This window comes from Staurois parvus, unplaced genomic scaffold, assembly GCF_062004578.1.
Source record: "Staurois parvus isolate SC_StPar_1 unplaced genomic scaffold, SC_StPar_1.0 ptg000668l, whole genome shotgun sequence".
NCBI classification, from domain to species: Eukaryota; Metazoa; Chordata; class Amphibia; order Anura; family Ranidae; genus Staurois; species Staurois parvus.
In genome coordinates, this window is record NW_028318464.1 from 2,076,109 (window position 1) to 2,103,275 (window position 27,167).

The 27,167-nt window shown below is 45.4% G+C and overlaps 1 protein-coding gene across 2 annotated transcripts in view; it reads left to right on the top strand.

Annotated features, from left to right (window-relative positions):
* NSDHL (NAD(P) dependent 3-beta-hydroxysteroid dehydrogenase NSDHL) overlaps positions 1-27,167 on the top strand; it is a 46,388-nt gene that overhangs the window by 3,801 nt on the left and 15,420 nt on the right. For both annotated transcript variants that reach the window (XM_089651925.1, XM_089651923.1), the window contains exons 3-4: positions 2,885-3,046; positions 22,254-22,400. In XM_089651925.1, coding sequence (XP_089508051.1) covers positions 2,885-3,046; positions 22,254-22,400 — 309 coding nt within the window. The remainder of the gene's footprint in view (positions 1-2,884; positions 3,047-22,253; positions 22,401-27,167) is intronic.

Sequence of the window (27,167 nt, forward strand, 5' to 3'; positions counted from 1 at the left end):
TCTCTCCTCTATTCAGAGAGGGAAAAAAAAAAACCAAGGGGTGCGGGCTGACACAGGGAAACACACAGGGAAACACAGACTTCAGGTATAGTGTGTAAAACAATATAATTTATTAAGGGCAACACAAACATAAACGCAGTGCAACAAACCAAACCCAAAACTAACACAAATACGTACAACAAGGTGCAACAGACCCAAACCTTACTTGAGATATATATATATATATATATATATATATATATATATATATATATATATATATATATATATATATATATATATATATATAAAAATAGAGAACAATGTAGTCAGGCGGGTCGATAGCTAACGGGCAGACAAGGTACAAAGAGTAGGCAGAAGATTGGTCAGGAGTAGCCTAGGTCGGTGCGGGCAGAGTCAGGATGAGGCAGGAAGCAGACAGGATGCAGGTACAGGGGCTCATGGGAACAATACACCAAGGCCCTGACTGCAGGCCTGGCCATTCCTTAAATACACCTCCTGCAATCAGCCTCAGGTGATGGCTTGATTTCAGGAGTGAGCTTCTGGCTGCGGAGTACCCGCTGGCGAGCCCTGGTACTGCAGCCCACAAGGCAGGTGAGTCCCACCACCATTGGGGAGTCCATTCCTGACAGGGAGTCCCGGGTACCAATCGTTAGAACAGGACCCAGTGCTCTCAGTGACACCCCGGTCTTTGTGCTGGGAGCACGCTGTGTGGCATGCTCCCAGCACAAAGACAGTTACGCAAATATGCAGCCCTACGGAAAAAAAGCCCAGTTCTGTGAGCCCTCATATTTGTATTACGTCGGCGTGAAAGGGTTAATAATCACTCCACTTTATACTGTGTGTTTAATAGTCTCTTCATGCATCTTTGTTAGATTGCTCTATACACTGCAGACAAAAAACACTGTAGAGGTTCCTTTTACTCTCCACCACTTGTGCTTAAACAATAGATGTGCTCTTCCCTTCTCTTTTTGACCTATATATTGCAACATGTCAAAACTCGCTTGTTTCCCTTTACTGGATCTGTCAGCCTCAAAGTCCAGAAGGTGCCTGGAGAAATCTAAAAACCCCATAGTGCATTCTCTTTAAAAACATTTATTAAAACCAATTTCGCACATATATCTACTCTTGTGTGTAAGTGCGCTTTAACCCTGAGGAAGTCACGTGATTGGTGATGAAACATGTTGGGCGGAGCTTGGGTGATGTCATCAAGTGGAGACGAACTAGGAAGTGACCCTACACTTTAGTTGTATGTATACAAATTGCTGGTAACCCTGCAAAAACTGTCTTAAAGTACAAATAAAAGCAAAGAGACAGAGTGGAGCTGGATTAGAACACCTGTCAGTTTTTATTGCTGTCTGTGTCCCCATTAGGGAGAGTCACCCTCTCTTTTTGTCCTGTGTACCATTACAATAGAAAGTGAAAGTTAAGAAGATTGCAAATTTTGCGTTGTCCCCCGAAAAGTAATAGAGGGAAAATCTTTCAATGGGGACACTCGTTCTGGTGACCTGGGGGGGATTCCCTTAGTTTGCTAGGATTTCCTCTCACTTCCTGTTTTGACTATGGGACAGGAAGTGAAGGTAAATCTCCCAGAGTTAAAATACTATGACAGCTTGGACAGTGACAGGTAATCTTATTGAGAGATCAGTCGTCTGTTAGACCCTTGATCCCTCCTCTGCCCTTCAAGGCAGCCAATCAAACACAGATTGGTTTGATTGGCTGCCTCCCTGGCCGATATCAGTCAAGTAAACAAAGATCTGAAACCGGAAATTACAAAATCCTCATTGCTTCTGACGTCATGAGGAGGACTCATGTGCTCAGCCTAAACGACTACTTGCAGCAGTCCCAGGCTGCCCAGAAGGACAGGGGAGCCCAGGAATGATTGGGGAACCCTTCCAAGCCCTGTAAAAGTGATTGAGCAGCTGTATAGCTGCTTGAATCATTTTAGCATGAAAGCCGATCACCAACTGAAAAATTTGATACTATAATTGATAATATGGATAGAGTGAACGGTCATGTTTTTATTGCTGTGTGTGTCCCTGTTGGGAGATTCACTCTCTCTGTTTGTCCTGTTTACCGTTACCATCTATCAGGAGTAGAGGGGAAATGTTCCAATGGGGAACTTGGTGACCTTGGTGACAACCAAGGATTGTCTTACTTTGGAGGGATTTCCTCTCACTTCCTGTTTTAGGTATAGGACAGGAAGTAAAGAGAAATTTCCTTAATGGGACACAGCAGAAATGAAATTGACTGGGGTTATAACCCTCTCTTACTCTATCAGCAATGGGAACAAAATAGTTCTACTTTAAGATTTACATTGTTGACACTGTTGTTCTGTGTATAGGATTGCATGTTAAACAAAATGAAGTAAGAGAATGAGGTGGCAGCTTTTGTCTATGGATGTAGTGGGCAGGAAATCAGCCATGTCTCTGAAAACAGCTCCTCAGTTTAGATATTTTGCGTTGAATGTCAAGAAATTAAAATATCTTGCACATGGACATGTACACAGGTATACTGTAAGTTTTGATGTTTCATAAGAGGTTTACTTAGCTAAATTTTGCAATGCAATAACTGTTGAGCTTTTATCTGCCATTGTCTGATTTTCCTGAAATAGTCATTCAGAACTCTCTCGGCGTCTTGCAATAAAGCTGTCAGATACATGCACGTTAAGGGCCAAAAAAAAAGTAAATAATCCTAGTCTCTTATTTGTGGCCATGGTGCTGTGCAGTGACATGTTAAAAATGACTATCCAGAAGAAGGGATATCTTTGCATCTTGCTTATATTTTTTTAGATTTAAAAGATTTTGCAGAAGACCTCCTCAAGTGATATTACATATCTTAGTCCAATGTAATATTTTTTTCCCTTTTTTGTCTTTTTTTCCAGGCCAGCAAAAAGTGCACAGTCATTGGGGGCTCGGGGTTTCTTGGTCAACACATGGTGGAGCGCTTGCTAGAGAAGGGATACTCTGTTAATGTGTTTGACATGCGACAGGGCTTTGAGAATGATCGTGTCCAGTTTTTTGTTGGCGATCTCTGCAACAAACAGGTAAAATATGTTATCTTGCCCAGACCATCCGTTTTTGTCTCCTTTTTATAATCAGGCAGAGTTTCCCTGTAGACCACAGGCAAACAAATCAGTATAAAAGTCCCAAAAATATTTGGCCCAGCTGTCGTGTTTTTTTTTTTTTTTTTTACTGGGCACAGTGACTACGAGGACATGCTCTCGTCTGAGAGGTGTGTTGACTAAGCTGTGTTCAGCCAAGCTTGCAAGTTGTTGCTGGCACTGTACTATCAGAGGGTACAGTGGCAATCAGGACAGGTTTCTGACCTGTAATACATAAATCACATTGCACTGAGCTTATGTCTTTTCTCCCCTTTTTATCCAAATTCCTTGAAGGTCTAGTCTACAAGAGACTGAGCAGCCATCTCACTGAAAATAACCTTGATCTACTTCAGTCTGGATTTTGCCCTCAACACTCCACAGAAACTGCTCTTCCAAAACTCACAAACTATATACTAACTGCTAAAACCAAAGGATACTATTCTGTACTACTCCTGGACTTCTCTACTGCCTTTGACACAATGGACCACACCCTCCTTAAACTTCCACTCCTTTGGTCCCCCTGAGTGTACTTTTCACTGGTTCTCATCCTACTTATCTCACCACACCTTTAGCATCACTTACAATCTCGCTTCCTCCTCTCCTTCTTTTCTTCGTCGGGATCCCGCCAAGGTTTTGTTCTTGCACCTCTCATATTTTCAATCTGAAACCTCCTCACTGGGTCAGTTGATAGCCTCCTATAGCTTCCAATACCATTTTTACGCTGATGACGTCCAAATCTCTCTGTCCACCCGAGCTCATAATAAATCCTCCTCCACGTGTCCTATCCAATGACTTCTCTGTCAAGATCGATGGCACAACTGTTAACCTGTCCCCACATGCCAAGGTGGTAGGTGTATTCCTGGACTCTGAACTATCCTTTCAGCCACACAGCCAATCACTCTCCAAAGCTTGCTGCCTCAACCTCCACAACATCTCCAAAATATGTCCCTTCCTAGCCAATAACACCAAAAAGCTTTTAATTCACTCTCTGGTCATCTCTCGCCTCAACTACTGCAACTTTCCTTTACATAGGCTATCCCCTCTTCATTCCATCATAGACACTACTGCCAAACTCATCCACCTTACCAACCGTTCAGTGTCTGCCACCCATCTCTGCCAGTTCCTCCACTAGCTTCCACTCACCCAACAAATTAAATTCAAAATACTAACAAAACTTATAAAGCCTTCCACAACTCAGCCCTAGCTACATCACTAACCTAGTATAAAAATACCAACCAAATCATTCTGTTTGTTCCTCCCAAGTCCCTCTGCTCTCTAGCTCCCTTGTCGCAAGCTCCCTTGTCGCCTCCTCCCATGCTCGCCTCCAGGACTTTTCCCAAGCCACTCCCATCTTATGGAATTCCCTATCCCAGTATGGTCGACTATCTCCTACTCTGTCTACTTTTAGACGATCCCTGAAAAATCTTCTCTACAGAGAAGCCTATCCTGCCCTCACCTAACAACTGTACTATTATTTTCTCCATCAGCTCATCCCCCCACAGTTATTACCTTTTGTATCAATTGACCCTCCCTCTTAGATTGTAAGCTCTAACAAACATTACAAAGAATATGGGGGGAGTGGCCTGAACATGGCTCCGTGAGGAGCAGGAGCTCCAGACGCCTGCTTGAGTAGATGTCCCTGATCTGTTGAGATCTGCTGTGAAAGTACCTGGGGCCCGGGTTGGTGTGGCAGTGGTCGGTCGCGGGACTCCTGTATGTGGATGTCCCGTTTGGTGGACCGGTAGCGCTGTGGGTCCTGCCAATGTGGAGTCCTGGTGCGGGCGGATGGTTGGCGGCCAGTGAAGTGCACTGGCGGTCCAGGAGAGCGAGGGAGCAGGAGGAGGCAGCATTGGAGGTGAGGGGGATGGTGGGAGAGCCCAGGTGACTGCCCATGTGACAAACCCATGTGACCGAAAGGAAACTGGAAGTCTCGAAGGTCCGGGGGAGCGGTGGCTCCACGGATGAAGAGGAGGCAGGATACCTGAGGCAAATGTCGCCCCCCCCTTCCTTCCTGTCTGCAGGTAATCCTTAGATACCGCTGGATATTTGAGGCTAAGAAACCCCCCCCAACAATACTACTGAGATTTGGTTCGGTGGCCACGGCTTGGATTCTAAAGTGTGAACTGGGACTGAAGGAGCCTAATCTGCTGGAGGGTGTTGGTGAGTTCCCTTGGGTCTTTCCATTGGGACATTCCAATCTTTGTTATGCACAATATCTGTGTTTGTTGTGTAAAGCATATCTAAATAGCAGGGGGGACAGAAGATTGTATTGCTGGGGTACTAAGTGGTTGACGGAACAGTTCAATTCACTCCTGCTCCTAAAGTAGCACAGTAGGGACCGTAAAGGCCAACAGAAGGAAGAGATAAAGGGTCTTTTTAGTGCGGACGATAATATAGCATCTATGTATTACTAGACGACCCAGTGGCAAAGCCTAAAGAGATGAGGAGTAAAGCGGTTAAAGGCGGGGGGAGCAAACCCCCCCCCCCCCCCAATCAGAAGCAAATATTAGTACAATAAGGAAATCTCTACCGCTACAAGAGAAAAGCCATGAAAATGTGACCCCCCCCCCCAATAAACAGGATAGATTTAGAAAAAGTGTTGGCGACCAATCTAGAATGTCATGTGGGACATGAGACGTGAACCAGAATAATGAATCAATAAATGCGGACACTATAACTGACCAAAGTGTCATGGAACATCAAGGAGCTATGTCACAAATATCTACAAAGTTAGAAAAGGCGTAAATATTTGCGAAACTGTCCATGAAAAATGAAATTGTGGCAATCCGAAATTATTTGGGACAAATGTTGACAAGAGTTAAGAAGTAGAAGGGAAAATGGAGACATGTTCACAAGTAATTACTAAATTAGAAATGCAGGTGGAAGAGATACAAAGAGAACAGAGAAGACTCTCCTTCAAACTAGAAAATAAAGAAAATAGAGACAGAAGAAATAACCTAAGGATCCACGGTCTGCCAGAGGAGCCCCAAGGGGACGACTTGTGGGAGAAAATAAAGAGTGCTTAATCCATTGATGGGTAGATCAGTAACAGATCCTTTGAAAATGGAGAGAATACACGGGTTTAGTCGAGTAGCGACAGAGTCCCTCAGAGATGTGATTGTTTGTTTGTTTCCACCACTACAAAGGTGGAGAAAGCATATAAAAAAAAAACAAAACTGCGCGAGACCACTGAAGTAAAATATGGAAAAATAAAATTGCTAATTCTTGCCGACATTTCATCGGAGACATTAGCCAGGAGAAGATCCCTGAAACCATTGTTGGAACAAATGAGGGAGAAGAAAGTTCGATTATAACTGGGGTTTCCCAGCATGTCTGATTGGGTGGAAAGATGGGAAATTGGCAAGACAGATCCCCAGAAGAACTAATTGACTTCTGTGAAAAACTTCTAGAAAAACTAGAAAGACTAGGTTGGACAGGGGGGTTTGAAGAGGGTTTGGGGCTTGGAAGAGAAAAATGGCAGAGGGTTTCTAAAAGGAGAACATGAACCGGTGTGGGAGGGAGATTAGCTACACCTGTATTCCCCCCCCCCCCCCCCCCCCCCCACACACACTTTTTTTTTTTTTTTTTTTTTTTTCTTTCCTCCCCTCTTCCTCTCTTTTGTGTCCCTCCTCTCTTTCTCTCTTTTGTTTTTGTTTTTTGTTTTTTTCCTTTTCCCCACTGGTGGCATGGTTCCCTAATTGGATAAAGCAGGAGGGTTGGCTAAGCACCAGGACCTACAAGGAAGATTAGCAGGAAATGTAGGGAAGTATGGAGATCAAACTTGCTTCTAAACTCAAGATCCCCTATGGCATGGGAGAGGGAGCAGAGTAGGCGTGTGTCCAGAGCCACACCCCAAATTAGGAATCGATAGTGGGAAGGACCCATGACAGACTCCAGGGCAATATTTAGGCCAAGGGTTGTTTATTTTAGGGAAGGAATGGGGTGGATGGAGGTTGGGTTGGGGGAGTGGAGTAGTTGGGTGAGGGGTGGAATAGAGGGAAGGTCCATGATTTGAGTAGTCTATATATCTTTTTCTTTGAACAGAAATGTGGAGGAGAAGAGAAATATTAGATAGCTATGAGCCTGATTAATTTTACGACATACAGTTGCAAGAAAAAGTATGTGAACCCCTTGGGATTACGTGGAGTTTTGCATGAATTGGGCATAAAATGTGCTCTGAACGTCATCTAAGTCACAACAATAGAAGAACACAGTCTGCTGAACATAATACTACACAAACATTAGATGTTGCCATGGTTTAATTGCACATAACATGTAAACATTCACAGTGCAGGGAGGAAAAAGTATGTGAGGCCCTAGCTTAATGACTTCTCCCAGAGCTAATTGGAGCCAAGAGTGAGCCAACTTTAACTCCAGTCAGTGTGAGGATATTGGATGTGTTGCTGACAGCTGTCCTGCCCTTAAAAAACACACACCTGTTTTGGGTTTGCTGGTTTCAAGAAACACTGTCTAAAGTGAACCATGCCTCGCAGAAAAGAGCTCTCAGAAGACCTACGATCAAGAATTGTTGACTTGCATGAAGCTGGAAAGGGTTACAAAAGTATCTGCAAAAGCCTTGATGTTCATGTGTCCACGGTAAGACAGACTTTCTACAAATGGAGAACGTTTAGCACTGTTGCTACTCTCCCTAGGCATGGTCGTCCTGTAAAAATGACTGCAAGAGCACAGCGCAGAATGCTGCATGAGGTAAAGAAGAATCCCAGAGTGTCAGCTAAAGACCTACAGAAATCTCTGGCACATGCTAACATTTTTGTTGACACATCTACAATAAGGAAAACATTAAACAAGAATGGAGTACATGGGAGGACACCACGGAGGAAGCCATTGCTGTCCAAAAAGAATATTGCAGCACGTTTGAAGTTTGCAAAAGAGCACCTGGATGTTCCACAGCACTACTGGCAAAATATACTGTGGACAGATGAAACCAAGATTGAGTTATTTGGAAGAACACACAACACTATGTTTGGAGAAAAAAAAGCACAGCACACCAACATCAAAACCTCATCCCCACTGTAAAACGTGGCGGAGGGAGCATCATGGTTTGGGGCTGCTTTGCTGCCTCAGGTCCTGGACGGATTGTTGTCATTGATGGGAAAATGAATTCCAGAGTTTATCAAGACATTTTGCAGGAAAATGTACGACCATCTGTCCGCCAACTGAAGCTCCGCAGAGGATGGGTGATGCAACAGGACAATGACCCAAAGCATACAAGTAATTCAACAAAACAATGGCTGCAACAGCACAGAATACGCCTTCTGGAGTGGCCCAGTCAGAGTCCTGACCTCAACCCGATTGAAATGCTGTGGCATGACCTTAAGAGAGCGATTCACACCAGACATCCCAAGAATATTGCTACACTGAAACAGTTTTGTGAAGAGGAGTGGTCCAAAATTACTCCAGATCATTGTGCAGGTCTGATCTGCAACTACAGGAAACGTTTGGTTGAGGTTATTGCTGCAAAAGGAGAGTCAACCAGTTATTAAGTCCAAAGGTTCACATACTTTTTCCTCCCTGCACTGTAAATGTTTACATGTTATGTGCAATTAAACCATGGCAACATTTAATGTTTGTGTAGTATTATGTTCAGCAGACTGTGTTCTTCTATTGTTGTGACTTAGATGACGTTCAGAGCACATTTTATACCCAATTCATGCAAAACTCCACGTAATCCCAAGGGGTTCACATACTTTTTCTTGCAACTGTATAACGTGAAAGGTTTAAATTCTCCCACTAAAAGACACAAGATACTTAGGGAAGTTCACCTACTTTCAACAAATGTAGTGTTTTTTACAAGAGACACATTTATCATATGAAACTAATGTTAAATTATATTTGAGGTACTATCCAACTTGGTATTATGCACACTCGCCACCAAAGAGAGCAAAAGGAGTGGCGATTGGGTTCTCAAAGTGTGAGCTTTGATTTGGAGGGGAATAGGTGGACCCAGAGGGCCGTTTTCTATGCTTAAGAGGGAAAAGGGGGGGACAAAACTATACATTGGCCAATATTTATTGCCTGAATCAAAACCCAGAAGTATTTCTATATGGAGTGTTGGGGAAAATTATGGACTTTAGGAGAGGGTAGTCTTATCTTGGCAGGAGATTTTTGTTTGGACCTATGGATGGATACATCTTTAAATGCGCAGAGAGGAGGTGGTAAAAAACTAAGTATGTTGAAAAAGATATTACATCAAAGTCAGCTAATAGATGCATGGAGAGTGAAACATCCCAGAGGAAAAGATTATACCTTCTCTCTAGCTCGTAGATCGTATTCACGTTTAGATTACATAATGATCGAACATAGACAAATTCACTCTGGTGAAGTCTTCTCTTGATTGTTGACTTTGACACACATACACCTACCTCCTGGAGAGTGTTCTTGATCTGGCCAACTGTTGTGAAGGGTGTTTTCTTCACCAGGGAAAGAATTCTTCGGTCATCCACCACAGTTGTTTTCAGTAGTCTTCCGGGTCTTTTGGTGTTGCTGAGCTCACCGGTGCGTTCCTTCTTTTTAAGAATGTTCCAAACAGTTGTTTTGGCCACGCCTAATGTTTTTGCTATCTCTCTGATGGGTTTTTGTTTTTTCAGCCTAATGATGGCTTGCTTCACTGACAGTGACAGCTCTTTGGATCTCATCTTGAGAGTTGACGGCAACAGATTCCAAATGCAAATAGCACACTTTAAATGAACTCTGGACCTTTTATCTGCTTATTGTAAGTGGGATAATGAGGGAATAACACACACCTAGCCATGGAACAGCTGAGAAGCCAATTGTCCCATTACTTTTGGTCCCTTAACAAGTGGGAGGCACATATGCAAACTGTTGTAATTCCTACACCGTTCACCTGATTTGGATGTAAATACCCTCAAATTAAAGCTGACAGTCTGCAGTTAAAGCACATCTTGTTCGTTTCATTTCAAATCCATTGTGGTGGTGTATAGAGCCAAAAATGTTAGAATTGTGTCGATGTCCCAATATTTATGGAACTGATTGTATAACAATTATTTAGAAGAAGGGAAGGATAGTTCACAATGCGCTAGTTATAGACCTATATCTTAAATACTGACACAAAACTGTGAAAGTGTTCGCTACCAGGTTAAAAGAATTGATGCTGGAATGGATACATCTAGATCAAGTGGGTTTTGTCCCAGGTAGGGAAGGGAGGGATAATGGTCTAAGAACACTGCTCCTGCTACAAAAGGCAAAGAAAAGTTACCGACCATTATATTGTCGATTGATGCTGAAAAAGCTTTTAACAGGGTAGACTGGGAGTTTATGATAAATGCTTTAGAGGTCTTAGGAATAGGGACCAGGATGTTAAGGTGGATAAAGGAGCTGTATAATGGTCCATCAGCAGCTATTAAGGTGAATGGGTCCCTCCTAAAGGTTTTTCAAAATGTATAAAGGTACTGGATGTCCATTATCTCCGTTATTTGTTATATTCCTGGAACCTCTGTTAGCGACAGTAAGGAGTATAGATATTAGAGGAATTAAGATAGGAGAGGTAGATCATAAGGCAGTGGCATATGCAGATGATATGCTGTTTTATATTGTGAACCCTGGATTAATGTTGCCTAATCTAATGGGTTTTCTAAAACCGTATGGGGAGCTTTCAGATCTGAAAATAAACCCCTAATGTTTTAAAGAAAGATGCAGACCCTACAAAAAGACTTTCCATTTACATGGAGGGTGAAGGAACTAGGTTATCTAGAAATAGTTATCCCCTTCAATAAAGAACATATACCAGGTAAACTATATGCCATTAATAAATGAAATAAAAGATGAGGAATGAACAATGCAGATGAAATGTTTGCTTTTTGTTTTTTGTTTGTTTTTTTTTTTTTTGTCCTCTCTCCTTAAACTCTCCTTCCTTCACCCCTCTTCTCCACCCCACAATCTGTATAGATCACTCTCACTTCTGTCCTCTCCCTATTACTGCACTCGCCAACTCCTGCTAATTCTAAACCCATATGCTAATAAAACCTCCAGGATGCTGAGGCATGTACCTTCATATAAATTGCACTCCCATATTACCTCCCTCACCCTTCTGCTTTTCCTAACTTCTGGAGATATATCCCCAAACTCCAGGCTGCCATCATTTTAACTCTACGCAATACTCCCATCACCCCTCACCCTCAGCAGCCACAATCCACACAATTTAGTTTCTTTTCCTCTCCTTCTCCAAACCAGCCTCCCCTTCTCCTGTGCCCTCTGCAATGCCTGCTGTGTCTGTAACAAACCTACCTCTCTCTATGACCTCTTTATCACCAACTCCTTCAATCTACCTGCAATCACAGAAACCTGGCTCCATGATTTCAACACTACTTCTGCTTCCCTCTCCCATGGCAGCCTTCTCTGGATTCATTCCCCCAGACCCAATGAACAGAAGGGAGGAGTGGGAATAATTCTATCCCCTACATAGCACCTTTCACGTACTTCACCCTTCTCCCTTTCTGTCACTCTCCTCATTTGAGGCACATTGCATTCATCTATTTTCTTCAGTTTCTTTAAGAATTGCTGTGATATACCGCCCCCTCGGCCGGTATCAACCTTCCTTGATTACTTAACTGCCTGGCTACCCTTCTTTCTCTCTTCCAAAATTCCCACAATCATTCTTGGAGACTTTAACATCCCTGTTAATGCTACACTCCTACTTCTAAATTTCTCATTCTAACCTCTTTTGACCTAAAGCAATGGATGCATGCTACTCACTTTGACGCCAACACCCTTGACTTTTTTTTTTCTCTTACCAATGCACTCCATGCAGTCTCGCCAACAATCCTTTCCCTCTCTCGGATCACTACCTTATTTTTTCCAAAAAAGATTTTTATTATAAGAAAGTCGACATAGCAATACATGTACAGACGTAAATCCAAAGTCGAACATATCACTGTGTGGCGCTTCCCGTGTCGCAGACGGGTCAAAGCATAACGGACAATACAAAACAGAACGTTGTAAAACATTGTGTCAACATAATATTACATTTCAGGAAATGTACTGCATATAAAAAAACAGCAAAGAGAGATATATTGTCTTTTGACCTTTGAGCAGGATTTTCTGTTAGGGGAGTGTGAAGTGTGTGATATTGAATATGAACAGCACATGCTAAAGCTTTAGATCTATGTCACGTGTCTAAGAATTGGATGTGTGAGTGATATTGGGCGTAGTATGTCTCTTTGAAGGTTCAGTAATGACAATGTTCAGTATCGGTTTTGGTATAAACACGAAGATAGGAGTAGAATATAGATGGGAGCTAAAGATCAGGTAGGGAGAAGGTTAGTTAGTAAGAAGAATGAGGTGATAGAGGTAGGTATATAGAAAGGAAAAGGGAAGAAAAAAAAGGGGGGGGGGAGGGAATGGGTTGGGATGGAAGGGCTTAGGGTGAGTTAAAACGGAAAGGAGGGGTGTATGTTTGCGGATAAAAAAAATATATATCCCAGCGCCAAAAAACAAATCCTAAGTGATTATGCAGTTGTGCAACAGTGAAAAAACCCCAATGAATAACAACAAAAAACAGCGCAAAATCTACAAGCAAAATTACACAAGTGCATAAATAAAAAAAATATATAAAAATCGCCCCGCCCACAGGGCGTCTTGAGAACGCCCTGTGGGTGGGGCGAAACGCGTTGACGTACTTCCGGTCCGCCATCATTCTGGTTCACGTCATTTCCGGTGTTTGGAATGCACGCTGAGTGATGCAGTTCAAGTGGGCCATCTTAGAGGTGGAAGGGTGTTCATCCTCTGCAGACACTACAGAAGCGTGAGATCCCTATATTTTGCAACTGTGGAAAGTGGTTATTTTGAAGCCATCTAGGCTATTAAACAAGGTTTTTAATTATATTTAAACATGTGAGTGGCCTTATTCTATCTTTCTATTCTATATGAAGTGACAGTATTACACTATGTAGTTTCTTTTTCTATACACTATTGAGGAATTCATGGAGGAATAAAGTGGAGGCAATTGATATACCCAATCAGTGTGAAAAAGAAGATTTGATCTCTTTTGGAGGGGGTATAGGATCCCTTATATCCTATAAGGCTCATTACTCACCTCTGTCTGCTGAGTGCGGTTAATATCATTTTTAAGTGGTGGATAGTTGGAAGCACATTTAGAATAATTTATTATTGGTTTCAATGGGAATAAGGACTTATTTTCACATGGACACTTGATTTTATATATTTTTTTCTTTATTTATGCACTTGTGTAATTTTGCTTGTAGATTTTGCGCTGTTTTTTGTTGTTATTCATTGTATGTTTGCGGATAGGTGGCTCACAACATGTGAAATGAGCCACAGTAAAAACACCTACTTATAGCTGAAGACGTGGAGCGTATCAAGACAGTCAACCGGGTAATATGCAGTTCTGAGGGAGTAAGCCTTGGTGCAAGACTAAGGTATATCTAGACATATATCGAGAGGTATCTCAGAAAAGAGGACAATCCCCAGTTGCAGGATATGTCTGGTCAATCATTGCTGCATTAGTAGGCGGTAGGTAGGGGTAGTTTTAAAGTGCCTCCTGCAGGCCCAAGTTCCCATGAATCTCTCGGGATGTTCCTTGGCAACAGATCAATTCCTCCATTTCTTCAATTCTGCTGATCCTCGCAAACCATTCACGGATAGTGGGAATATTTGTCGAGCGCCAGTGGACTGGGACACACTGTTTAGCAGCGTTAACTATATGCATGGCGAGTGATTTACGGTATGTCTGGAATGGGAGTGAGGAGTGATGCAGTAGAAATTGTGCAGGGGTGAGCTCCAGGCTATACGTGGTCACGCATGTAATTGTGGATTGAACTCTCCCCCAAAAAGGCTGCAGCAGTGGGCAGTCCCACCAAATGTGCATGAGTGTGCCCTTAGCCAGGTGACATCTCCAGCAAGAGTCCGAGACATTGGGATTGAATTGGTGAAGATCACTACCTTATTAGATTCACTCTCTTCCTGTCTTCTACTTCCTCTCCCTCCATCCGCCTAACAGTTACTCACAGAAACCTTCGCCACCTTAACCCTTCACTTCTCTACTCTGCTACTGACCAACTCTTTGACAAAATATCACCAGTGTCCTGCCCCAACCTAGCCACTTCTGTCTATATTAGTTCACTGTCATCTGCCCTAGACACAATTGCCCCCCCTCACAACACACAGAGAATCAGGTCCTGATCCCTACAACCTTGGCAAACAGATAACACCAGAAGTTTGAAAAAAACATAACCGTGCTCTTGTGCGCCTGTGGCGTATGACTACAGTAGGTCTGAGAACTGCTCAAAAATACTACTACTACCTCCAAGTTGCCAAGAAGACCTATTTTATCACTCTCATTAACGCCTTCTCATCTAGTCCCCTTCAACTCTCTACTTCGTCTTCCACTGCCTCCACCCACTACCTCAATCACTGCCCATGAGATAGCCATTCACTTCAAAAATAAGATTGATGCAACTTGTGATAAGATATCCACTGTACAGACATCTATCCCACTTATCACTCCATGTCTACTTGTACACTCATTACTTCCTTCATTCAACCCTGCTACTATAGACAAGGTTGCTAACCTTTTTTCTAATGCCCACTTAACCACTTGCCCCCTGGACCCTGCTCCCTCACAAATGCTTCAGTCACCCTCTGGCTCTATCCTACAATCTCTCCCTCTCTTCTGGCATTTTCTCCACCTCTCTAAAACATGCACTAATCATCCCCATACTTAAAAAGCCCTCACTGGACCCCACCAACCTAACAACCTACGCCCCTTCTCCTTGCTCCCCTTTTCCTTTACACTCCATGAGCGCCTAGTCTACAACAGGCTGTGAAAATAACCTTGATCCTCTCCAGTCTGCATTTCACTCTCAACACTCCACATAAATTGCTCTCCCAAAACTCAAGCTATCTACTAACCGCTAAAACCAATGGACACTATTCTGTACTCCTACTCCTGGACCTCTCTACTGCCTTTGATACAGTGGACCACCCCCTCCTCCTCAAAAAACCTCATTCCATTGGTCTCCATGACTGTACTCTTCACTGGTTCTTTTCCTAACTATCTCACCACATCTTCAGTGTCAATTACAACCTCACTTCCTCCTCTTCTTCCATTCTCCATCTGTCAGGGATCCCCTCGATCCCCGCCGCGATGGTCCCAGCGCAGGCGCAGTATGCCGCCCTGTGCAGGGACGCGGGCTCTAGGTCCGGGCCGGCCGCGGCGCGTGAGTTCGCGCATGCGCAATAGGAGCCGCGGCCGCCCGCTGGGCACCAATGGCAGCGCAGGGCGCGATATTTAAACGGCCCTGAGCTGTCATTCAGTGCCTTCTGGTCTTGTCCTTGCCCTGTATCCTGTATCTGAACCTGAACCTGTAAGTTGCTGACCCGGATTGTACCTGACCACTGCTGAATTCTCCTGCCCAGACCCTTGCTTTGCCTGACCTCTCTTCCGTATGTCCCCTATTGGATTTGACCTACTGTTGATGACCTGGCGTGTGACCCGACTATTCTCTGCCCGCTGCCTTGTACCGTGCTGTCCTCCCCGTTACCGACCCGGCTTGCCTGACTCTGCACTTGCTCATCCATCCATCCATTCCTCTCAGCGGGGTTCCCAGACCTCCTCATATCAGGCTCTCTCCCGTGGGAGCCCCTGGCGACCACCCCTACCACTGACGGGTGCCCTCAGTAAGCACGACCTGGTCCCGGGGTACTCCAAGTCCATCCCCACCATCAGGGGCTCTGGTGAACAAGTACTCTGGGACTTAGACTCCGTGCGCTGGGGACGCCTGATTAGTGGAGTGCTAGTGGTGTCGCCAGGCGGTCCCTTACAGTACCAGAAGGCCATGACTGAGCCTAGAGGAGGGCCCTCCCCGCTGGAAGAAATTTGCAGACATCTATCTAACCTGACGCAGGCCGTAGCAGCCCTGCAGGATAAATGCATGCAGCTGGAGCACCGCTTCCAGACCTGCTCCCTATCTGACCCAGCCCCACAGGCCCCAGTTTCTGCACCCCCGGCTGCTCTTGAGCCAGCATCAGGGGCCTCCGCCCCGCTACCTATGGCGGAACCCCGGGTACCCCTACCGGAGCGTTTTCACGGGGACCGCACACGCTTCAGGTCATTCCGTGAGTCCTGCCTCCTATTTTTTGAACTTCAACCCCGTACCTTTTTGACCGAATCAGTGAAGGTGGGATTTATAATCTCACTGTTGCAGGGCGAACCCCAAGATTGGGCCCATCGGTTAAGGGGAAACAATGACCCACACCTAGGAACAGTCAAGGACTTCTTTGAGGCGATGGCCATCCTATATGATGACCCGCAGCGGGCTGCTTCTGCCGAAGCAATCTTATACACACTCCGACAGGGCCGTCGGGCGGCCGAGGAATACGCCTCAGATTTTAGGCACTGGATGGGGGACACTCGCTGGAACGAGTTTGCCTTGTTGCACCAGTTCCGCATGGGGCTATCAGAACCCCTAAAGGATGAGCTGGCCCGGGTAGAGGTTCCTGAGTCATTAGAGGACCTAATTGCCCTGACGATAAAGATTGACCGACGACTGCGGGAACGCAGGTTTGAGAGGTCCGGCCAGGGTCGTGGAAACAACTGGGGTCCATTCCTAGGCCCCAGCCAACCACCTAGACCAAGTATCCAGAATCCACTCCCAGGAGATGTTCCAGAACCCATGCAACTAGGCCTGGCTCGACCCAAATTATCGCCAGAAGAACACCAGTGGAGACGCTCGCAGAACCTCTGCCTCTACTGCGGGGAAGCCGGTCATATGGTACGATCCTGCCCTCAGAAAATGAGTAAGTGTACCTCTTTTTCTTCCTTGTCTATTGGCAATGTCAGTCCTTCCCAATACTTAGTTGTACCCCTCTCCTTTCAGCTCCCCGAAAGGACCGTGGAAGTGACAGCCATAATTGATTCGGGGGCATGCAGTTGTTTTCTGGATTTAGACTTTGCTCGTCAGCAGAAAATTCCCCTCCAACCCAGAAAGAGGGGTTTTAACATATTTTTGGCCGATGGTTCCCAGATAAAATCAGGAGTGGTTAATCAGGAAACTCCCCCCATTGCCACTACCATTGCCAACCAACACCGGGAATTCCTCCGCCTGGATGCCATTGCGTCACCTCTGTTCCCAGTCATTTTGGGGCTCCCTTGGTTACGGGCCCATAACCCCCAAATTAACTGGGAAACCGGGTCAATCTTGTTCCCTTCCCCATACTGTCAGGAACACTGCCGCACTTCAGGCCCGGCAGGCCCCCAGGTCCTCCTATGCTCCGAGGGGGATTCTGATCTGAAACAGGTTATTCCCACAGAATATCATGAATTCCTGGACGTGTTCAGTAAACGGGGAGCAGATGCCCTGCCCCCCCACCGCCCGTATGACTGTCCCATTGACCTGTTACCCGGCTCTGAGATTCCTTTTGGGCGAATTTTTCCCCTATCGGAACTCGAATTGGGGGCCCTGAAGGAATACATTGAGGACAGTCTCCAGAAGGGGTTCATCCGTCCCTCCACTTCGCCAGCAGGGGCGGGGATCTTCTTTGTGGAAAAAAAAGACAAATCTCTGAGACCATGTATAGACTACCGGGAGCTGAACAGGGTCACGATTAAAAATCGTTACCCATTACCGTTAGTGCCAGAGTTATTTCAGAGCCTGAAGACTGTGGTCATATTTACTAAACTTGATCTAAGGGGGGCGTACAACCTAGTTCGCATAAGGGAGGGGGACGAGTGGAAAACCGCGTTCCGTACACGATTTGGGCACTTTGAATACCTGGTCATGCCATTTGGTCTGTGCAATGCACCAGCCACATTTCAGCATTTCGTAAACGATATTTTTAGGGATTACCTGGATATTTTCGTTATCGTTTACCTGGACGATATACTGATTTTCTCATCCTCCCTGAAGGATCACAGGATACATGTGGCAAGGGTGTTGGGGCGGTTACGTCAGCATGGGTTATACGCCAAGGCAGATAAGTGTTGCTTTGAGCAACCTAGCATTACGTTCCTGGGGTTGATTATCTCCACCGCGGGGGTCGCAATGGACCCTCAGAAAGTCTCGGCAATTTTGGAGTGGCCGGTACCCGCGGACAAGAAGGGCGTCCAGCGGTTTATCGGTTTTGCGAATTTCTACCGGAAGTTCATTAAGAACTTCTCGGGTCTGGTCTCCCCCATAACTCAGTTGACCAAGCTTGGAACCCGGTTCAGATGGACGCCGGAGGCTCAGGAAGCCTTTGAGGCCTTGAAAAAACTCTTTACCTCGGCACCCATTCTGGGCCACCCGGACGCTGCCCTGCCATACATCTTGGAAGTAGACGCTTCAGAGAATGCGGTGGGGTCCATCCTGTCCCAGCGAAAGGGCACCAAAGAGTTGCTCCATCCTGTAGCGTTCTTCTCAAGAAAACTTACCCTAGCAGAAAAGAACTACGATATCGGCGATCGAGAGTTGTTGGCCATCAAAACAGCTCTCGAAGAATGGAGGTACCTGCTGGAAGGTGCCTCGCACCCCATCTTGATCTTCACTGATCACAAGAATCTCGAGTACCTAAGGACCGCCAAACGCTTACGCCCACGGCAGGCAAGATGGGCATTGTTCTTCTCCAGGTTCATTTTTCACATCACGTATAGGCCCGGATCTAAAAATACGAAACCTGATGCACTATCTCGTATGTTTGAAGACTCCAAAGAAGATCCGGTACCTGATACGATTCTGTCTGCAGGAAATTTCTTGGCGCTCCAGACGGACCTTCGGTCCAAACTATTGGAGGCATCCACGGCCGCGTCAGTCCCAGTTGGTGTGTCCCTCCAGAACAAGGGGGGACTCCTATGGAAGGATGGGTTGGTCATGGTCCCTGAAGAGGTCCGGACCCTTGTCCTGGGACATTGCCATGACCACCCGATGGCGGGACACTTTGGCCCAGCCAAGACCCTGGAGCTTCTCCAACGCTCTTTTTGGTGGCCAAGTATGGCCAAGGATTGTAAACTCTATGTAAGATCCTGTACCGTCTGCCAGAAAAACAAGCCATCGAGGAACAAGGCTTGGGGACTGCTGCGTCCCTTGCCGATTCCTGAACGACCGTGGCAAGGGATCGCAATGGACTTTATAGTCGAGCTCCCACCGTCCCAAGAACACACCGCGATCTTCGTGGTCATCGATCGATTATCGAAAATGGCTCACTTTGTACCATTGAGGAGGACTCCGTCTGCGTCCGAGACGGCGCGAATATTCATCCAGGAAATCGTAAGGTTACATGGAATCCCGGAGGACATCGTCTCGGATCGCGGGGTCCAATTTACATCTAGATTTTGGAGGGCCCTGTGCAAGGCCCTGGATATCAAGTTGTCCCTCTCCTCTGCTTTCCACCCTCAGACCAACGGACAGACCGAGAGGACAAACCAGACCCTAGAACAATACTTGCGTTGCTACACATCCTTCCTTCAAGATAATTGGTTACCACTGTTACCTTTAGCGGAATTTGCATATAACAACGCAAGCCATTCAGCGACAGGGCAATCTCCGTTCTTCTCTAATTACGGATTTCACCCTGTCTTTCTTCCTGATTTGGTCTCTGAGTGCCCAGTTCCGGCAACGCAAGACGCATTAAACTTCTTCTCCTCGAACAACAAAGTACTACAGGAAGCCATCGCTCGGGCCCAGGAGGATAACAGGAATGCATATAACAAGAAACGAAGAGGGAATCTGGTGCTGAAGCCTGGGGATAAGGTCTGGTTGGCAACAACCAACTTGAGAATGCTTTGTCCCTCAAAGAAATTGGGACCTAAATTCGTGGGGCCTTTTTGTGTGAAGCGAATGGTCAACGAGGTGGCATATGAACTTACCCTCCCTGAAACATTCAGAATTCATCCTGTTTTCCACGTGTCCTTACTTAAACCTGTGATCCCGGATGCCTTCCCAGAACGTGAATCCAGACCTCCGGAGGCCATAACGGTGGAGAGACAAGAAGAATATGAGGTGGAAACGATCCTGAAGTGCCGAAGAAGGGGGGGCCAGACCCAATTTCTTATAAAATGGAAGGGCTATGGCCCCGAGGACAATTCTTGGGAACCAGCCCATAATGTCCATGCACCCAGACTTGTCCGGCGGTTTCTTCGTGACCACCCGTGGTGGAGAGATCGGGTGGGCATCCGGAGGTTGCCCGTAGGGGGGGGGGGCAATGTCAGGGATCCCCTCGATCCCCGCCGCGATGGTCCCGGCGCAGGCGCAGTATGCCGCCCTGTGCAGGGACGCGGGCTCTAGGTCCGGGCCGGCCGCGGCGCGTGAGTTCGCGCATGCGCAATAGGAGCCGCGGCCGCCCGCTGGGCACCAATGGCAGCGCAGGGCGCGATATTTAAACGGCCCTGAGCTGTCATTCAGTGCCTTCTGGTCTTGTCCTTGCCCTGTATCTGAACCTGAACCTGTAAGTTGCTGACCCGGATTGTACCTGACCACTGCTGAATTCTCCTGCCCAGACCCTTGCTTTGCCTGACCTCTCTTCCGTATGTCCCCTATTGGATTTGACCTACTGTTGATGACCTGGCGTGTGACCCGACTATTCTCTGCCCGCTGCCTTGTACCGTGCTGTCCTCCCCGTTACCGACCCGGCTTGCCTGACTCTGCACTTGCTCATCCATCCATCCATCCATTCCTCTCAGCGGGGTTCCCAGACCTCCTCATATCAGGCTCTCTCCCGTGGGAGCCCCTGGCGACCACCCCTACCACTGACGGGTGCCCTCAGTAAGCACGACCTGGTCCCGGGGTACTCCAAGTCCATCCCCACCATCAGGGGCTCTGGTGAACAAGTACTCTGGGACTTAGACTCCGTGCGCTGGGGACGCCTGATTAGTGGAGTGCTAGTGGTGTCGCCAGGCGGTCCCTTACACCATCAGGTTCCCACGAAGGCTCTGTTCTCGTAGCTCTCCTGTTCTCAATCTACACCTCCTTCCTGGGTCAGTTGATGGCCTACCATGGCTTCCAATACCATTTCTACACTGATCTATCCAAATCTATCTCTCTACCCCACAGCTCACTCCATCAGTCTCCACACGCATCACTAATGGACATATCAGCCTGAATGTCAGACCACTTCCTCAAACTCAATCTATCCAAAACCGAGCTCATAATATTTCCTCCCCCCCGTGCCCCTTCTCCTGCCTTCTCTGTCAAGATTGAAGGCACATCTATCAGCCCGTCCCCGCATGCCAAGGTGCTAGGTGTTATCCTGGACTCTGAACTAGTATTTTGGCCTCGCATCCAAAGCTTGTCGCCTCAACCTCGGCAACATCTCTAAAATACGCCCCCTTCCTAACCAATGACACTGCAAAGCTTCTAATTCACTCCCTGGTCATCTCTCGCTTTGAATACTGCAACTCCCTACTCATTGGATTACCTTTAAATAAGTTATCCCCTCTTCAGTCCATCATGAATGCTGCTCCAGCCATTCAGCATCTGCTAATCCCTCCACTGGCTTCCGCTCTCCCAACAAATTCTATTCAAAATTCTAACATCAACTTACAAAGCCATCCACAACTCGACCCCCAGCTACATCACTACCCTGGTCTCAAAATACCAACCAAATCATTCTCTCCATTTCTCCCAAGACCTCATGCTCCCTAGTTCCCTTGTTACTTCCTCCCATGCTTTCCTCCAGGACTTCTCCTGAGTCTCTCCCACCTTCCCTACCCCAATCTGTCCGACTGTCTTCTACTCTGTCTACATTTAGATGATACCTGAAAACCCATCTCTTCATACAAGCCTTTCCTGCCCCCACTTAATATCTGTAATTTATTTTCTCCATCAGCTCATCCCCCACAGTTATTACCTTTTTGTATAAATTGACCCTCTGTCTTAGATTGTAAGCTCTAACGAGCAGGGCCCTTTGTTTCCTACTGTATTAAATTGTATTGTAATTGTACTGTCTGCCCTCACATTGTAAATTGCTGCGCAAACGGTTGGTGCTATATAAATCCTGTATTATAATAAGAATTGAGTAAGCTATAGAGTTAGACTTCATGGTACTGCATGCTATGTCATTAAATAAACAATAAGGCTTATTTTCCCTGCTTTGGACATCAGTGACCATGCATTAAGGTAAAAATCTATTTCATTTTGCCTTGTGTTTATAATCCTCCTCCGTTTTATTTCAATAACACTAGGATTTACTGCCAGCACTTCAGGGTGTGAATGTCGTCTTTCACTGTGCATCCCCAGCCCCTTCCAGCGACAACAAAGAACTATTCTACAGAGTCAACTACACTGGAACAAGGGCAGTCATTGAGGCCTGCAAGGATGCTGGTGTCCAAGTGAGTAGACTATAAAGCTTTTAATTGCTGTACCCACCTAGTCTAATGTTTGAGTCTGTGGTGCTTGGCAGAACAATATTTTGCTGTTCGTTTCTGTTGCCATCTCTCTGTTTCACAGAGATCATTATAAAAGCATAAAATATTGCTCAAATATTCTTGCTTTCTTACCTGCTAGTGAACCCTGTAGGGTCAGTGTCTTTTCGGGGGTCTAGCAGGGATTAGCGCTGCTAGGAACGTTAATGAGTTAAGGCACCTGATGCTGCTTAGCCCTTAGTATAAGTAGGGGTAGTATTTTTTACCCATCAGCAGATTTGCTTTAAAACACAGTTAAACTTTGTTTTCAGTGAGCTAAATATATTCCATTTGAATCAAAGCAAAAAGTGTTTGAAGACTTAGAGAAAACAGCAACATCCTGAGTGCCTGTCCCCTGTCTGCATGATGGAGTTTTTGACCCTCTAATGAAGTCTGACACCCCTCTGCTAAGTCAGAGTTTGATCCCTTCAATCAATCAGTGTTTAGCTATGCAATCATCCAAATGTATGCTCAAGGAATAACTCAGCAGGGTTTGTGTCAGACCTCTGCAGAGAGAACAGGGGACAGGCTTTTTTTACTCAGGTTGTGAGCTTTGAACACTGTTGTGATACCCCTCAAATATTTTCAACTGTTAGCTGATAGTTCATTTTGCCTTAAAACAATCATATCTGGTATGTGGGGTAGACTTGTGAAAACAAGTGCACTCAGAATCTTGTGTAGCTGTGCATGGTAGCTTCCAACTTCAGCTTATTCATTTTAAGCTTTGGCTATAAAACCAGTAAGCTGATTGGGTTCTTTGCAGAGTTGCACTTGATTTTGTACTTTCCTGTTTAAGTAAATGCCCCCCCCCCCTTGGTGTTAGTTTAGATTGATGCAAATTAAACTGTAAAACGAGATGCAATTCTACCCTACAGCCCCCACACTCCTCCACAGAAAATCTTTACATACAATTATTTTAATTTTAAATGGCAGACATTTTTGCATGCTGAACTATTACTTTGGCCATCACCACAGGATTAAACTGGAGCATAAATGAATGTACCACACTCTGGGTTCAGTCTTGTTACACCAGACTTTTGTTGTTTGTAAAGGGTTTCAGATATTGATTGGGCATAATGGTGTTCTTGTAGATTAGTTTGGGAGGGTGAGTTAGAGGACTTAAAGTACCATTGTCCTTTTAAATATACAGTATTTGGGTAATTACATGATGTTTATGTCTTGAACCTGGTAATATGGAATACCATCTATCTAGATTTACATTTCTGAATTGGAGCATTAGAAGTCTCAAGGACAAAACTGAAAGGTCAGCAGGCTTGCCTTATTTGCTTTCAAGAAATATATGTGAACGGTAGCCTGCAGAATCCTTTAAAACGTCTCAGAGTGGGATGAGCATATTATGCTTCTATAATGGCAGTATAAGCTTTTAATGTGTAGGTGTACGTTGATCAAAAAAGCTAGCATTTCATAAAAAATAAGAGACCACAGACCTTAGACAAAGTGCAGGCCCACTTTCCACTGCCCTGGTCCTTGCAGAGTCACACCAGGTTTACAGCATATAGTGCTTTTGTAAATATATTTTTATTTTCGAATTTCTTTTCAAGTAGACATGAAATATTCCATAAGAATGTGTTGCATCTACTGTTCCAGCCAACAGAGGGAGCTCTAGGCTTTACCAAGCTAGCCAACACTGCAAGTTTGGAATGGTGTGTGTATATGTATGATCTATCGATCTATCTATCGTAAAGGAAATAAGTAGGTGTATTGTAACACTGAGAGACAGAATAGCAACAAAAAATTCAAAAGAAATACATTTCTAACAAGTTATGCACTGATTTGCATGTTCATGAGGGAAATAAGTATTTGATCCCCTTCACAAAACATGACTTAGTACTTGGTGGCAAATCCCTTGTTGGCAATCAGAGTTCAGATGTTTCCTGTAGTTGGCCACCAGGTTTGCACACATCTCCAGAGGGATTTTGGCCCACTCCTCTTGGCAGATCCTCTCCAAGTCTTTAAGGTTTGGTGGCTGACATTTGGCAACTCGAACTTTCAGCTCCCTCCACAGATTTTCAATCGGATTAAGGTCTGGAGACTGGCTAGGCCACTCCAGGACCTAAATGTGCTTCTTCTTGAGCCACTCCTTTGTTGCCTTGGCTGTGTGTTTTGGGTCATTGTCATGCTGTAACATCCATCCACGACCCATTTTCAATGCCCTGGCTGAGGGAAGAAGGTTCTCACCCAAGATTTGATGGTACATTGCCCCGTCCATCGTCCCTTTTGATGCGGTGCAGTTGTCCTGTCCCCTTAGCAGAAAAACACCACCAAAGCAGAATGTTTCCACCACCATGTTTGACAGTTGGGATGGTGTTCTTGGGGTCATAGGCAGTATTCCTTCTCCTCCAAACACAACGAGTTGAGTTGATGCCAAAGAGCTCGATTTTGGTCTCATCTGACCACAACACTTTCAACCAGTCCTCCCCTGTATCATTCAGATGTTCAGTGGCAAACTTCAGACGGGCCTGGACATGTGCTATCTTGAGCAGAAGGACCTTGCGGGCACTGCAGGATTTCAATCCTTGACGGCTTAGCGTGTTACCAATTGTTTTCTTGGTGACTGTGGTCCCAGCTGCCTGGAGATCATTGACAAGATCCTCATGTGTAGTTCTGGGATGATTCCTCACTGTTCTCATGGTCATTGACACTCCATGAGGTAAGATCTTGCATGGTGCACCAGACCTAGGGAGACTGACAGTTGCTTTGGGTTTTTTCCATTTGCAAATGATTGCACCAACTGTTGTCACCTTCTCACCAAGCTGCTTGGCAATAGTTTGGTAACCCAGTCCAGCCTTGTGTAGGTCTACAATCTTGTCCTTGAGATCCTTGGACAGCTCTTTTGTCTTTGCCATGGTGGAGAGTTTGGAATCTGATTGTTTGATTGCTCCTGAGGACAGGTGTCTTTTATACAGGTAACAAAATGAGATTAACAGCACTCCCTTTAAGAGACTGCTTCTAATCTCGGCTTTCTACCTGTATGAAAGACACCTGGTAGCAGGAAATCCTGCTGAATGATAGAGGATCAAATACTTATTTCCTTCATGAACATGCAAATCGGTGCATAATTTTGTTACATGCATTTCTTTTGAATTTTTTGTTGCTATTCTGTTTCTCAGTGTTACAATACACCTACCATTCGATTTTTAGACTGATCATTTCTTGGTGAGTGGGCAAACATTCAAAATCAGCAGGGGATCAAATACTTATTTCATTCACTGTATATAGTGTGTGTGAAACCATTACAACCAGAGACCAGGAGAGCTGTGTGTGAGGTCTCTGTCACTGTGAGTGCACTCTGGTCATAGAAACCTTGACTGCCAAGGACTCGTGTGTGTGTGTGTGTGTGTGTGTGTGTGGTGTGACAGCATTAAGTGCCTGCCATTAAACATGTGTATTACATGGTCGACAAGACGTAATAAGCTCTATTCTGAATCCTGAAGCCTGGAGGTTCTGTAGAGCTTTGGCTAGACTAAAGCCTCCACTCCTAGATCCACATCGTACCTGCTAGCTGGACCTCATTGTTAGTCTCTGCTGTCTAGACCTTTTTAGGTGTGAGCTGACTGCTCGGGGTTCTCTATCTCACACTGTCTTCTGTGAGGGTCTGTGAAAAGACTGTCTGCTGATAGAACACTAAGGCTCCATGCACATTGGGCTTGCAAAAAAACACCAGTTCCCTTGGCATTAATAAAACCCAATATAGAGAATTTTTGTACACATGTTTAGGCGCATTTAGGATCGTTTGAAGTTTTCTGGCAGAAAAAAAACCGCTAATCAAAAACACAAACCAGAAGGGTTTTTGTATGCCTCTAAACGCTGAGCTTAAAATATGCCTCTAAACATCCTAATGTGCATGGACACATAGCATGACATTGAGCTGCTTCTACAGGCAAAACTCCCGGAGAAGCAGTGATTTGGATCAAAGTTGCCAGTAGCTGACAATAGAGTTAAATATGGAAAAAAATAAGTATTAAAAAAAAAAAAAAAAAAAAAAAAGTAAAGTGCTTTTAAAAAAGCTCTCCTGTACACACCCTAATACAAACGTGTAGCGTAGGGCACGCATTGCTACGTAAACATAAATTGCGCTACACGAGAGGTATTGCCTCGACAGGCATAGTGAGAGCAATAATTCTAGAGCCATAAATTATGGGTACACATTATCATTTTACAGTTAAACACCTTTAAAATGGTGCCTATAGAGAATTTTGGGCACCATTGTTTGTTTTTTCTCAAAACGTCTTCCATGACTGCCTCTTGAGACGTAGAGCTCCTCCCTCCGGGACAGGAAACGCATAAGGCCAGGATCTTAAAAGGTGGACCTCCAGGCTTCCCTATTCAGTATTAGTGTTTCCTTCGGAAGGATAGGTTACACATTTTAGGAACCTGTATAGGAGCCCTAGACTCAAGAGCGGTGCTGGTGGTTCCTGGACAGGTAAGTTACCTCCTCCTTGCCCAGCGCGATCCCTCCATTCAGAGAGGAGTGGGGCTGCGCTCCTATTGCCTTCCAGTCCAGTGCCACCGCCAGAAAGAACTGGCCGAGTCAGCATCGGGCGGACGGTCGCAACCTCTGGGAGGCAGAGCAGCTGCACTCCAAGCTGATTAGCCAGATGCTCTGGTCGCATTGCTGTCATCGGTGGGTGCCGGGAGACTTGTGGTTCCAGTTTGTACGGCAATGCAGGCAAC